Here is a 16,057-nt window from a genome sequence, read left to right as displayed (position 1 = left end):
TTGATCATGAACAATTAACAAAATCAATGACGCTTTAAGAGGATTTCTATATCACATATTCTTCTTTTGATAAAAAAAAAGTTGGTCAATTTGAGCAACTGATTGTGTGGAGATTCTCAATGAAGGTTCAGTTTGCACAAATGGTTTCTACCCACCTAGCCAGAAGTTCTGTCATTTCCTTCGCCATTTCCTCCCTAAAAAGCATGACGGTCCCAGTTTGACAAAGTTAGTAGACTGTTGGTTGAGGTCTGGGGTTTTTTCACAACCAGATTTACAAAATACTGACTGCACAAAAACACTCTTAGTGGATAAATAACATGAGGAACAAGGCAAAGGAGTAGAGGCTTTGGTGAAAATTAAAAAAGGGAAAGGAAAAATGATGTCGACAAATGCAGAGAACAAATACAAAGTGCTGAAAGCAGGAAAATAAGGAAGTACAATGTTTGCCAAGAAGCAACTTCTAGAAATGTTATCCATATGCTACTAACTTGCAAAAGGAAATATGATTTGAGAAAAAATATAATAACACTAAATAACCACTTGGCAACACTGAGGTTTGACAGTCCGCCTAGGGTATTTGTAACATTGCAGTAGCTCACAATTTAACTTAATTTATATCTTTAATAAGGATAGTATATCAGTAATGATATAATATATCATTACTGATATTATATTTAGAAAGTTTACGGGTGAGATTAAATAAGTTTGTACTTCTTCTCACTCCTTCTCAAATATGCAAACCAAGTCAAGTGTTTGACGTTATTTTGTTAATGCTTTTCATTGTCTGTAAATATTATTTTTTTTCTGTCTGTCTGCTTGTGTTTGATCATTTCTCTCTTCTCAACCTATGCAGCATAAGTTGAGACAGGGTTGCAAAAAAAAAAGACAGGGACAAAACCTGGGGTGGAGAAGTAGGGAGGGAGGTGAGGAAGAGGAAAAGAATGAAAGAGGAAAGATGAAAACAATATGAGGAGTAACAAGAAAATGGAGAAGTGATGGGTGTGAATGTGTAGTCTTAAAGGCAACAGTCTGTCTCTGGTGCATGTTCTCTGTGTCCGGCTTACTCTGGACATAGAAATGAAACAACTAATGCAACTGATAACCAGTTAATGCTGTTTGTGTCTATCTTGGATTCTTATTCTTAAGGGTGTTTTGGCACATGCTTCATTAACATTGTTGTCTCCAATCTCTAAATTTTCAGGTTAGTTTGCAGCAAAGATATCATAAATGCTGCAGTGATATTTGTAATGAGTAAGTAGACAACAAAAAAACATTTTGGAGAAGAAGAGGACAGCAGATTACAACCACTTGCTGTGTAAAGTGCTACAATGCACCACTCCGGCATCCTCAAAGTGAGGAATAGTGTAATATGGCCACTACTACAGCTGACTCATGACGTGAAGCATCAATTTCAACTTTCCGAGTGACTTTGTATGTGGGTCACTTCAGAATAAGTGCAGAGAGAAGTGCGAGGGAGGCTGCCGGGGCTGAGGCCTACGAACCGACTTTGTGCCACGAAAACTCAAACACGCCGAGTACTTAAACATCTCAGGGTGCAGCAATGAACTGCTTCAACCTCCCGAAAACACAGATGGTGGAAATTACTGCAGACTACAGCGGAGTGCATCTGATTTATGCAGCCTTTCTAAATATACTTTAAATAAACACAAGTCTACATCTAGCATCACACAGTGTCCCTGAAAGTGTCTGGTGTTCTGAGAGGAAACCTACATGGTCAAGCTCTTGAGCACTGTGGTTCCAGCAGCGCTGTAAAAAGAAGATTATAGGATTATAAGATGGAGCGGCACCGAACAATATAACAAAACCAATCAAGAGGAGGGAAGGTGATTCCTTTTCCCTGGAGTCTCATCATGACGTGATTCTCTTCCCGAATCTGAACAGAGGACACGGCCCGAATTTATCAAACTGCTGGAGGTGACATTTCAGTGAGAGATTAAAAGAAAATTCTTTACTTCAATTACTACGTAAAGATTAAAAGCTATTTATCATGGCTCTTTTGATTTAAAAATATGCTTAAATCTCTTGTGTTTATGGTTATTGGGCCTGTTTATTATGTTTTGCATTGCTTGTAATGAGATACACGCTCTTGTATGATATGATGCAAAACATATAATTCATAATCATGGAGATCTATAGCATACTGTACAAGCTGCAGCTGCTGCTTCAATTTCAGCTATAAGCTCCAGACATACTTGTAAAGGGTGCTGCATCATACTTTTAGGGTGCTAATGAAAAGAAAAATTAGGCTCTTTTTGTTTTTTTCTTTCCAATTTCAATTTCTCTGACGTATTTCCTCCACCAGCAAAAGACTTCCTCCTTGTTCTAGTATGGCTTCTTAGTTTTTCTTCTTTCTTTTTTCATTCCCTTATTATAATTCTATGTTCAATACTATGGTCGATGGCTACTTACTGATTTCATTAACTTTTGCCAGAAAATTTGATTTTAAATTAAAAAAAACGTTGGCAAATAATTAGGATTTTGCTGACTGTGATATTGGTGAATAGGTTGCGCATAGCTGGCATGCATCATTAGGCCTATGTTGTTTTAGAAAAGTTGTAATGAGTATCTCTCTCTCTCTCTCTCTCTCTCTCTCTCTCTCTCCATATATATATATATATATATATATATATATATATATATATAAGTTTCTCAGTTTATTAAGAGGAAAACAAAGAATAGAAAAAAAACGTGTAATGCATTTAAACACCAAAAAAGTCTGAACAAAGTGGTTTCTTCAGGCTGAAGTCAATATTTAGTGTGAAACTATCACAAAAGGTAACTCAAACAATCAATATTGAGCTTTGGACATGTCTGAATAAACATGGTCTAAATACAGCAGAAGATTAGTATTAAAATCTCTGTCTGCGAGAGTTCAAGATATGATCACACTAAATACTTTCAACCCTAGCCTGTTGAAGTTGTTTTATTCTGAAATATTTAGGTTTTCTTTCCCTTATGTTCTGGTTGTATTTTAGTCAAGAGATTACTGAGAAATTAGTATACATAATCGTTATAACCTTGCTTAAATAATACAGTTTAAAGTGTCCTAAGACTTTGCACTGCACTGTATATTCATTACTTCCAATTACACATACAGTTTTTTAAAGACTTAAAGTATTATTTGTTTTGCAGTAATTCTTTCTATCTTTCATGTGTGGATCTGCTGATCTAGGTGGTGAGATACAATAATAGCCAGTTATTAATAGGACTGATGGAGGCTGAACCTCATGCATATAAATTAAAAGATTTGCTTTAAAGGTTACTCCTATACTTTGCTGTAAGAATAACTGAGTCATTTGATTAATGTGCTTACTCCTACGCAGACTCCTTAGATTATTATAATCCTCAGCAATTTGATAAAGGCGGGCCACGATCACGTTTCTGGTGGGTGACAATCACGCTGGTGATACAGTTTAAACTGGTGCTTACTACTTTGGTCAAATGTGGACAATAAAAACTCTTCTACTTAAAATGAAAATGAAAATTAAAGGAGGTGCTTTCTATTTAACTGGTGCCACTATTAGTTGGATTCAGCATCTCATAGTCAGAGAACAGGGGTCTGTGCTTGGCTGGCAGATTGTTACAGCATGCAGGGGTTGGTAGGTTATGGACTGAAAGGTCAAAGGGCAAAGGTGGGATTGGGGATTAAATTAAGGGTTATTAAATTAAAGGGTTAAAATCGCCGGGTCTTACGCTGCTCTCTCTGGGGACGATGGAACTGAGGAGCCGTTACTGGGAGGGGAAAAAAAAGAAAACAAAGAAGAAAATGGTTAAACACAGGATCGAATGGAGACGATGGTTTCTCCAGGCGGATTTAAACTATTATCTCTGTCCTGAAAGAACTCGTCACGAATTTGTCGAAAAGAACTCCAGGAGCACAGAGTCGGACACAGTCCAACAGATACTTCCAGGCTACAACATGTCAAACTGTGAAACAGGAAATCTGACTGTTTTTCAACCTTTCTTGCTGCTGACAGATTGTGATGCATTATCAATGGTTTGCTCGAGCTTCGGGGTCATAAAACATTCAGTGTTTTTCCATCTACAGGGAGTGAATGTTGAACCCACGCTGATAATCCTGTGAGCAAAGTATCATATCAGCTGAATAATTAGTTATTTTCCCTGTCAGTATTCTGTCAAAGTGAAGACCTAGACCCCGTCACACTTCTGTCAGACTGTCACAGACCGGAACGTGACAAACATACATCAAACATTTAGAGCAGAAAAAGTTAACTTACTGCAGAGGATTATCTTATGAGGCTGTTTTTGTTTTCTCTTTATTATTAACATCTGATATTTAATTACAGTCAAGCTGCAAAGCCGAGATTCAGAAGGTTTGATGCTTGACAATCAAACACATCCTCTTGTGTGGAGTTTTGTCGTGTCAAGCTCATGGAGGTCTGACGGTCTCTATGGAAATGAAGCACTTTAATGGTTCTCAAATCCTTAAAGCCAATTCACACAATTTTTGTCCAAAACATTCGCATGGAAAAGGAAAAAGGGGGGCACTTATGTTGCCACCCCTGCAAAACATTTGCATGGGAGAAAAAACATTTTGGATGGACCTCAGTTTTTGTGGATTTCCGTCTACAGAAATGTTTGACTGATGAAATCCTTTCATCCCCTCCGGGTCTTTGTTAACTTGTTGTTTCAATGTTGGAATGTCTTATCAGTTGGTTTCTCAACACCAGATATTGTGTGACAATCACTGTAATGACTACCTCAACATTCATGTGGCGGGAGGACATTTTAAGAAATTTAAAAAAAACTTTTTTTGTGTGCGTGTGTGGAAACATGGAACATGGCAACACAGATCATTAGCTGCAGACCTGGTGTGCATAGCAGTCATGTGCAAAATTTGCATGTGGATTTCAGTTTTTTGACTGACTGACTGACTGATCTTATATAAAACCTGAGTATCTACACTTAGACCAATACTGCACTTTTCTCATTGCTCACTTTACTGGTTGTCGATTAAAAATAAAAGCTTATGCTGTCTCCTCCATTTTTAAACAAATTTAGTAACTGAGTTTCCTCTGGACCTCCTTGACCTTGAAGTTCTGTCATTTAGTAAAAAAATGATTTTGCTGCTGACTACTACCTGCTCAGTGTTTCGTATCAAAACCAAATATATAAGCAAAGGTCAGACTCTGAGAGAGGGATGACATGCTGGTGTAACACAAACTAGTTGTGTTGGTTACCTGCGCAGGCCCGCGTCGTTCTGCACCTCCTCAGGGATGAGCTCAGACTCGCTCTGAGCGATCCTCAGCGCCAGCTCCCTGTCCCTCCTCTCCTGCTCCAGGACGGCCTGCCGAGACGCCTCCTCCTCCCGCTCTGCCTGCAGCTGCAGCTCCATCTCAATCTGCACACACACACAAACATAAAGCATTTTGCATTACTGCCTGTGCTCTGTGAAAATGTTTTATTTTGCTGCCCACCTGGAGTGTCTGTGCTGCTGCTAACATATGTTCATGTGTAGAAGTGTTGGAGCAGAGTTGTCTACCATCTGCAGGTGGAAAATATCTGCCAATTCCACTACAGCTTGGTTAGTGCTGCGCTCTCCTGAAGAGCCGCAGTTCAGGACATTACAAACATATTTTTTCAAGTTTATCTGACAGTTCTGTCACAATGAGACTGTTTTAAAAGCCAGCTGTTAGCAAATGCAGATGTCACCCTACACGCAGATGTTTGCAGCTGTAATGTATCACAATCCGAATTTTATTTTAATTTCATGACAACATAATTCTTTATTCAAGCTTGGCCGTGATTGGCTGGTCACACAGCAGCAACACAACACTGAAGAAAGAAAACTGGTCTGAGTTTTTTGTTGTTTTAAAGTAAGAGTTACAGAACTTAAATCCACTGTGTGTGGGACAAAATACCAGACTTCGTTGTTCTTAATTATGCATTTGTCAATCAATTACACTTGAATAATTAATAAGTCCAATAAAAAATAAACACTCTTTGGTTCCTGCTCCTCCAACGTGAGAATTTTCTGCTTTGTTTTATATCACAGTAATCTGAATATCTTTACATTTTCAGTCATTTTCTGACTCTTTATTTGGTTACTCGAAAATACAAAGTTGCATTTACACCTTTATTACTTCAAAGACAGAATTTTGTTCTCATATATATATATCTCATATACTCACTGAGAGGACACAGTGACCTGTTGGTATTCATAGAAGCAGAAAACAACAGCATGAAAACGAAGTCCTTCAACCTCCCTACATACAGAGCAGATTAGGAGCTGCAGCCTCGGGGGTTAACTTCATCTCCTCCATCCTGCTTGTTAAAGAAGGAACCAGGGAGGCCCAGTGAAGGGCGGGGCTAAACCCGGATGATTAATGCTCATCTTTCCACCTTTCTTCGTGGAACAACTTTCATTACAAACAGCTCCTTGACCGACTCTGGAAGGACACGAGGAACTGAAAGCGCTCCGCTCGTTACACGAAGTTCTTTACATGAAACTCTGAGGAATATCTGAAAGACCTGAGGAGTTTTTGTGATCTTTCTTTTCACACAATGAGGTTTTTTTTTCTTAGGCAGTTTATTATCCACAGGGACTTTATCAAGCCATCAGATCGTGGCTGTGGTTTTAATGGTAATTCTATAGTAAAATATGCTTCCTCTTTAATCCTCTCAACGGCTTCAAGTTTTACACATATCTGCTCTGCTTAAAACAAGAACCCTTAAACATCTATTACAGGCCGCATCTTGGCCTTGGGTATAGCTGACATCTACAGTAAAGTTTGATTTCATTTTGAACCGGAACATCTGCACATTAATCCTGTACCCAATGTGTTATGATTCAATGAAGTTGGGAACTTAACATCAACAAATCACAATTTTTTGTTATCGCTGCTGCCATCTTGACTGTAAGGGAACCAGGAGGGACAATTCCACTGGCTGCAGCTGTCTACAGTCAAGCGTCATCCAGTTTAGTTCTGTCCTCCACACGGTGGCAGACCAAAACAGGGGCATTTTAGAAGCGGAGCGTTTTCGCCTGGCCAGTTTTGTAGACTTGCAGATTTTGTTATTTTGCTTCTACCATAAATAAGTAGGCTCTGTAGTTAAGTGGTTTTATTTTTTGTCTCTTTTAATTGTGTTTGTTGTTATTTCCTACTATGTTATGCTGTAGCCTACAAACTAAATACGATTGTTAATAGTTAATGGTGAATCAAAGATTTATGGCTATGTTTTAGTTCTGTCTTAGTGTTTTGGTACATTCATTCTCAGAATTACATCATATCTATGTGTATTTTACTTACAGTGCCTGTTAGCAGGAGAAATTGATCTGCCCTGTGTAATGTGCAATGGCTCCTTCAAAAATAGACGAGGCGTGTATTTTTATTAGTTTCCAAGACGCTTCTGAAATGTGCTTGACTTTTCTTCAGATGCAACCTGATGACCTTATCAACATCATTTGAGAACATTTATCAGTCTTCTCACAGCTCCCTCTGGAGACACTTTAGACTTTATACTACTTTTAAAATATAAGCAGTAGAAACAGATTTGCATGATGAGATCATTTTCTTTCGTGCTCACTTTGACACGTTTCTTTCATAAAACATCATACTTTCTACTCGAGTGTGAGCACATGAGACCACTGTCAGACTCACAAATGTATCTGCAATCAGAGAATGACAGTCATTTGTGGAATGATGCTGAAACACATGAGATGTGCATGTAAGCAGCGTTCACAAACTGTTTTTTGAAATAGGTTCCTGGACTGATATAAATACAGTGGATCAGGTATCGTTACTAACCATGGCTGCTGATAGAAGCGTGTCTTTGCAGCACTGATGTATTTTCACACTGATGGTTAATAATCAGAGTTATGGATAATAACTTTGGTTTTACTCCGACAGTCATTTAATGGCAGTAAATGCCACTTCCAAATGCTTCTCACCATATTTTGATCATAACGATGAATGTTAGAATAAAGAGAGAAATAAAACACTTAAATTTCATTTCGACTCCTCTCCTTACATCCTGTTAGAGTCTGCAGAGGGACTCATGAATATTTAGTAGTGAGGGAACCGTGCTGAGAAGCCCAGCAACAGTGAGCTGGTGGAAGTGCAAGAGATATGTGGGTAACCCAGCCTGGGGCTCCGGGCCCCTGGCCAGCAGCTTTGATCCAAACGGCTGCCGCTCGCCACGAAAATCTGCACTTGATCTGGGCCGGGTCAATGCCCGGGGGGACCACGGGAACCGGCAGCCACGCCAACAGATGGGCTGGGCGAAGAGACGCTGGATGATAAACATAAAAGCCACCAAACCGTAAAACCCCACTATCTCTCTGCTGTGTCACACACGTGCAGACACACACAAAGCAATGTGCTGGCATTTGTAACACAGCGAGACTGATGCATCTGCTGTGGGTTTTATTTCTTAAGGCTTTGTGATATCTGTCACTGAGATTTCTGCCACCACACCAAACCAGGAGAGACTTTCAGAAACTGTGTCCCTGTCACCAGCCAAAATGGAAACAACAATTAGTTAGCGTTAGCTGTGGGCAACAACTTGAGCTCTGCAGTTTTAACTTGGATTCATTGACATTTTGACAAATTGTCAGCATTAAAAGTGTTGTGGAAAATTAATTAATATGAAAGTATTTGAATATAACAATATGAATGTATGATTTATCCATGGTCGTGGAGAGTCCTTTGCTCTCTGCATGCTGGCATGTAAGGAACAGACTTATTACTATCCTTATTACTTTGATACTAAGGAAAACTTAAAAACGTGATTAAGAACTTGCTGGCATTTACTGGAAATGGAAATTGTGAATAATCCCATCATATTAACCCATATCCACTAGTTGTTGTATAAATGTATTTGTGACATTACAGTATTTCTGATGCTTAAGTGGCAACCTCGAGGTGTGAAAAATAAAGCCAATACAGAAGCCCAAAACTGCAGTTCCTCTAATGGCCACTTGCTTGTGTGATGGAGGGAGATAAAGTTGCTGCCTGCACAGATGCCTGCTCAGATAAGGGGAGCAAAGTAGAGCTGCACTCGACAGATTCAGGGCTTTGAATGTGTCTTCCTGTAAAGGCAAATCTATGAGGACAAGGAACACAAATGCAGCGATACCACAACAGTTTTTCTGTTTTACTCACATCATCCACAGCTCACAATGACCCACTGGTTTTCTTTTTTAAACTCTGTTTAAAGTGGACGATTATTGTCTGCAAATGTCCAGTGAGTGTTTGAGTTTAATTCCGTCAAAAAGTGACGATAGCCTCTGTGATTCCAGCAAATCTCATTACACTGTGATATAACTGGAGGGTCACTGATTAAACAAAGTCCTCTTAAACAAACAGAGCTGAACTTTAATCAAACGAACTACAAGAGTGTTTACCCTCAGCTTGAAACTCCTTAACTTATCACACTACTTACTTAATATTAAATATGGACTTAATTTAAATTTTCTCCACATTATAATTCCACTACTGCTACTTCAGTCTGCTCTGTGCATATGACGCATGCCTGTTAGCCCTGAGAGGGATCCCTCTTCTTGGCTTTCTTTTTTTATTTCCCCTCATTTAATTATAATTCTTTTTTGTGTAGTTTTATTCTCAGTCGTAACTCAGTTGAATCTTAAAAAACAGATGTGAAACACAGAATTTTGGATTCAGTAAGATGCACACTCTCCAAGAATATTATTATCTCTGTTGTCTGAATAAATGTCCATAAATCCACTTACAAATCAGGGAATAAAGATATTCGTTATAACTGCAGAACTTGTCTGACAACCATCACGTTTTTAAGTTTTCTTCAGTATCAAAGTATTCCTGTGATATTTGTTGGTACATCCATGTGTACACTGCAAATAGGAACTGCTAACAGATAATTCAGCACACTTTTAATGGATAGTTTCAGACTCTGAAAACTGCTCCACAGACTTTTAATAATCTATAAGTCTATAAATCTATGGAATTACATGAAGCTCCTGTGATTGAAACATTCCTTTTCTTTCACATTTTCACACATTGTCGGCTTTTGCATAATAAATATTTGCAAATTTAATCTGAACAGCCTCTTCCATGATTACTGTCCCTATGCAATGTGATGTGACAGCTCCCCTTGGCTACACACACCTGTTACCAGTGTTTTGGTACGCATGGTGTGTGACCCTTTTCACAGTGCTATCTGGCATTTGAGGTATGCATACCATGGCATGTTAAATAAAAGTGTAATACCTCAACAAGTTGTGGTAAATTTAACTTTGTATACCAAGCGAACACCTGCATTCAGAATTCTTATTTACTGTAATAAATCATATTTACAATAGAAAATAACAGTTTTTTCAGTCATCTCTAGGAATGTTTGTGAAGCTATCACCAAAAATTCCATCTGAAAATGAGAAAAAGAAACTGGAATGCTCTTTATATGCTCTGAAAGACAAAGGCAGCTTATACTATGAACAAACTCGATATACCATCACACAGTTATCTGCTCCTGCGATTGAAACCACTCTAGTTGCACTTACAGTTTGCACCCTTGTCTCTGAAAACATGGATGCTTCACACACACATAAGATCTACCCAGTCAGCACAGGTTCAAGGTGGTTCTTGAGGGTTCTGAAGTTTATGGCCAAAAACATGTTGTATGAGGTCACTGTGACCTTCACCTTTGACCTTCAACCACCATATTTAATCAGTTCATATTTGAGCAAAGTGGACATTTTTGCCAAATTTGAGGAAAGTCCCTCAAGGCAATCTCCGGTTCACCAAGATGCAAGGTCACACTGGCCTTGACCTTTGAACACCAAAATCTCATCAGCTCATTGTTGAGTCCACTTGAGTGTTTGTGCCAAATTTAAAGAGATTACTTCAAGGTGTTAGAGATGTTATGAGATATCATGTTCACTAGAATATGACTAATTAGGTCACAATAACCTTGACCACTGACCTATGACCAATAAAATTTAATCAGCTCCTAGTCAATCCAGGTGAATGTTTGTGTCAAATTTAAAGAAATTCCCTCCAATCGTAGTTGAAATATCGTGTTCACAAGAATGTTCGGACAGACGTATGGACAACGTGAAAAACATAATGCCTTCGGCCTAGGCTTTTGCCAGCATGGAGGCATAAAAATATACAATTATTTGAATCCTAGTTACTGTAGTTCAACAATTTAATGTCACAGGATACAGAGAGCTGAAAAGTAATGAATTTAGAAAACAAAATATGTGCTGTAGGTCAGGTTATCCTTAATAAGCAAAGAAGTGAATATGTTTTTACTGTAGTTGTTTTAACGCCACGCAACAACAAGTGTCCTTTTGTCCACTGTAAGATTTATTTTAGGTTGTATCCATTTGAAAAATACAGATGTAAAAATAAGGGTCTGTCTGAAACATACCCTGATAGTAACTGCTGCCACAATGTCAATCTGTTTGGTGACCTGTTTGTTTTTTGCACCTTTGTACTAAAAGAAGTCGTGTAAATCCATCCTGCAAACAGCTACTGGGTTAAAAAAACAAAGGCCAACAGAGGGCTCCTGTCTGCAGGACGCCTGCAGCGACAGACCCAACACCCACCTGAATTCTCCTCTCCTCTTCCTCCCTCCTCTTTCTCTCCTCCTCTTCCTGTTTCCTCTTCAACTCCATCTCTGCTTTCCTGATGGAGGAAAAAGAGAGAGAAATGGAGGAAAGATGTGAGCAGAGAGATAAAGAGACAGAGATAAAGGAAACATGACAAATGAGACCAAGAGAAAGAAAGAAAGAGACATTGATTAAGAAGAAGAGAGGAGAGAACAGATGGGGAGTGAGACAAAGGAAAAAGAAATGGAGACGTATTAAGTAGCAGTGAAGGAGAATGGATTTAAAAAGACAGGAGACAGAAAGACAGAGAAGGAGGGACAGAGAGAAAGTGAGAGGAATAAAGTTAGATTAGCAAAGTTAAAGGTATACTGTGCAGAATTTTGGCAGTGTGTTTATCTGTAGAGACTTTTCCCCCTGCCTGTATTTTCATAGTTTCTTTTTATTTTGGCAAACGTGTTAACTCAGTGTTTCTCCTTTAGGAGAATTTATTCGGGAATTTCATGCAAAAAAATCGACAATCGACTTTCAGGTTTTTTTTTCCTCTCTCATATATGCTTATATGTCCCTATGTATCATCCTGTGTCCCCTCTCCAAATTCAGGCACGTGAACGCAGCAGCAGTTTGTGACCTGCAGGGTGGAAAGTATATTTGTCGTACTATTCAGAGCTGATCAGCTGATATTTCTTTACAACAGCATTTATTTGTAGTTTGAATCACATTTTAAGTGAAACTGAAAAGTTGGAAATCATGGAATATGAAAGTTTAAAACTAAGGCTTATTAAAACTTTTGGTATTTTTGCTTTAAAAGTGACAAACAATTAATCAGTCATCAAAACATAATTGTAGATTCATTCAAATTTTTATCGTCCAACAAGTCCAACAAATCCATCCAAGTCCAACTAAACAATACAAAAAAGAACTATTCGCTCTGTGTCTGTTCCTGTTGCTCTTAAATTGTATTTTTTTCACTCTGCCTTTTTATTTCTGTTGTGCGTTTGCATGAAAACTATCTGAGCACTAACACTGACATTTCCTCCTCACTCCTGACTGCTTGCCCTCTCTGGTCATGCAGGAATTGAAGGTTATTGTGCAGCTTCACAAACTGCAGCCTGCTCTGAATAGAGACATCAGCTGAAATGCCTAAAATAAAAGAAACACTCTTTAGTCACGGAGGAATTCAAAGCAGCCTGAGTGACGTCTGTTGGAAGACATCTCCCCATGACAAGACGTGCTTTGACACGTCCTTACAGATAATGTTTAGACCGTGTTTGGATATATGATGAATAAAACAAGGTACTGCATCAGGGTCAGTGACTTTATCTTCAAATGCAGCTCAGACTGCCAACAATGACCTTCAGTCTGTGACCTTCAGGTGAGTCTCGGGAGTTCATCGCTTGCCAGAGGAGGAAACTAAAGGGGAAGGCAAAATGGGCCATAAAATTTAGGCTGTCATCTCTAATGTCTTACATTAGCGGGTAGTGGTTTGTGACGAACACAATGGTCCCCATCAGTCCTCCTGAAAGACTTTCCAGATAGCGGGGAGGATTGAGGGGGGTCACGCTGAGTGAAGAATACGCCCAACACGATTTGGGCAGGAAAGGAAATGTTCAGTGTAACTGTGTGCAGAGCGTGATGGATTCAAACCCTCGCCGGCCACTTTCATGATGTCATTTTGGAAATAGAGGGGGACCTGTCAAGGATAGCTGGTTACCTAAGAGCGGGCTAGTACACCAAACAAAGATGGAATACAGAAATTGAAGCAGACAGTTTTTTTCTTTCGGTCTTACATGGTTTCTCCTTATTGATGCACAAACAGAAAATGGATGTGGAGGCTGTTTGAGTTTTACTCTTAAAGTGCACTTGACTCAGCAGCATTTTGATTTCCATTTAAAATTGCCGAAATGCTCCACTAATCGCTGTTTTCTATGTTAAAGTCCAAATTAAACAGCATTTTTCAGAGTATTTAGCTCCAGTATTAAGACGTATTTCCAGGTAAAACAGGATAGGCTGACTGAATATATCAGGGTTTCCTACACATTGATTAATTTGTGGCGGTACACCACAATAACAGCATCTACCGCCAAGTATTGATTTTATATTTTTGGAGCTGTGCTGTTCATCGGGAGTGCTATTATTCCCAGGCCACAGTGCCTGCCTGTTGTTTTTTTATTTTGGTGCCAATGTTAGAGTTGCATGAGCAGCGCTGCTTAGGTGCGGCTCGGCTGCTGCTCAACTGCGGCACATCTAAAGAAACAGAGCCTCACCTATTTTTCCCACGCAACACAGGATTTTCAGCAAAACTAAGCAGCAAACATAGAGGTTATATGGTCATACTGACTTTATACCTCCATTCACTGCAGTTTCAATGTTTAAAAGACATGAAGAAACACATTTGCATCTGTTTTACTCAACCTTTCCTGTCTGTTTTCAAAATAAAAGCCCTCTGACAAAGTTTCTGTTGACAGACTCCCTTCTTTTGTTAACACAAAGCTTTTTATTGTCAAACATTTGCAAGACCGTGTTGTTGGCAATGCAGTGGCTTGCAGGGCTCCATAAATAAGTGGAGTATGTGATTTCTATTGTGGAAATACAGAAGTTACAGCAGCGGGCAGCTGTGCAGCAGTGTCAAGAGTGTGAGCCACAGCAGTCCAGCAAGATAGATTGCCACCATGCTCTGCCCACACGTGGTGTGGCCCAGGCATTTAATATACCTTTATACTGTTTGGTTCTTTATTGCACCACACACTCTGAGCGCAGAGGGTAGTCCTGGGTACAGACGGAGTGGCAGAACATCAGGTGCTAAAGGTTTGCATTCACTCGCCTCTGCAGCAGCTGCTCCTCTCAAACATCAATCTGATCAGCTCTGATCAGCTCTGATCAGACCGACTAATCACTCATAAACTCCGCAAATCAGACTCCACAAACTCCTGCTGAGGAAAAAAGAACTCATGGTAGGTTCTGCTTTCTATGTTCACGGACCAAACATAAGAGAGGGGACACAGAATGATACAAAGGGTCAGACAAAATAATAATAATACGTTTGTTGACCCTAATTAGTTTTGGCTAACTGTACACAATAAACTGACAATTGAAAGTATGTCAGATATAAAAGATTTTAGGTTTAAAGAGAGCTACTTGCGTGTATGGAGGTTTGTTTGATTGATTGATTACTCTTCTCATAATTTCTGAAATAAAGCTCTAATTTTATGGCTCCAGTAACAAACCAAGATTGCAGCATGTAGATAACCCCAAATTCCAAAAGTCAGTGGGGCGACATCGCACACATTACATCCAAATTTACTACAGAGTATAATATTGTCCTATGTCCTAAATCTGTGCCTAAATCCTTATGTGTGTTGGTAGATAAAATCAGAACACTAAAAACATGTGAGGGAGTGTAAACTGCCAAGAGGTGACTTTGTTGTCAGTAAAGATTTGGGCCGTCTGATTCCCCATCAGACTGTAAACTAACTCCAGAAAATGCTGAATTAAATCAATTAAGACACAAGTCTTTGACATAGCTGTACCAACATTACATAATTCAAACATGGCTTGATTTCTTTACATGTATTTTTTTCACAGAAATTGTTTGTTAAAACTAAAACTTTTGCTCATCACTCTGAAGCTTCGGTCATCTTGCTATTGCTGTCCTGTAAAGATGGACAGTGGGGAACTGAAGCTTATTGTTCTGCTGTACTGTATGTAAATCACCCTGGACAAGAGCGCCAGCTCTAAGATCTAAAAAGCAACAACCCATCCTGATAACACTTTATAGCCCATATAAAAATAAATCCTTTTGGAGCAGCAGTCTCATTATGTAAATCCCTAAACTGAGTGGACAGTGAGTGTATCTGTCCACTGCAGCATTTTTCACTGAGAAGTGGCTTTTGCCGGGTCGAAACACGCCAACTTTGACAAGTGCCTCTTATTTTTTTGGCTACGTATGTGATTGCAAAACAAAAGTGTTTCATCCGAGCCTCAGTTTAAAAGTACTCAAACCTGAACCCCCTCCCACTTACAGTCGCCTGTCCTCCTCCTCCTGCTTGCGGCGCAGCTCCTCCTCCTCCCTCCTCTTCCTCTCCCTCTCCATTTCCTCCTGGATGCGTCGCAGCCGCTCCCGCTCCTCCTCCTCCTTCTTCTTGTTCTGCATATCGGTCAGCAGCTTCTCTGAGCGGGTCACCAGGGCCTGGTACTCGTGGTCGATGTCAATGCGAGACATGATGGTGCTCTGACAGACACAAAATCAGAGTCGATTTAAAATGATATTTCACAACAACAGTTTATTTGAATGGTTACAGATAAAAATAATAACAACAAATCTGTTTATAAAGCTCCTTTAAAAACAGTGCTTTGACAAACAAAGAAAAAGCAAAACTGGGATATATAGAAGGCAAAAAAACAAAAGAAAGCCCAACAGTCCTAGTGAACACGCAAGACGAAACTAGCGTTGGAGTTATGATAAAATTAAAACAAGAGGACAAGTAA

The 16,057-nt window shown here is 39.3% G+C and overlaps 1 protein-coding gene across 1 annotated transcript in view; it reads right to left on the bottom strand.

Annotated features, from left to right (window-relative positions):
• myo6a (myosin VIa) overlaps positions 1-16,057 on the bottom strand; it is a 183,421-nt gene that overhangs the window by 43,450 nt on the left and 123,914 nt on the right. Inside the window, exons 26-29 of the mRNA XM_042502963.1 lie at positions 15,592-15,800; positions 11,570-11,648; positions 5,223-5,383; positions 3,715-3,753 (exon numbers count right to left, since the gene is read on the bottom strand). Coding sequence (XP_042358897.1) covers positions 3,715-3,753; positions 5,223-5,383; positions 11,570-11,648; positions 15,592-15,800 — 488 coding nt within the window. The remainder of the gene's footprint in view (positions 1-3,714; positions 3,754-5,222; positions 5,384-11,569; positions 11,649-15,591; positions 15,801-16,057) is intronic.

The sequence above is a fragment of the Plectropomus leopardus genome, chromosome 16 (assembly GCF_008729295.1).
Source record: "Plectropomus leopardus isolate mb chromosome 16, YSFRI_Pleo_2.0, whole genome shotgun sequence".
NCBI classification, from domain to species: Eukaryota; Metazoa; Chordata; class Actinopteri; order Perciformes; family Serranidae; genus Plectropomus; species Plectropomus leopardus.
Note: the sequence above shows the minus strand (reverse complement) of the source record. Positions and strands in the feature narration are given on the sequence as shown.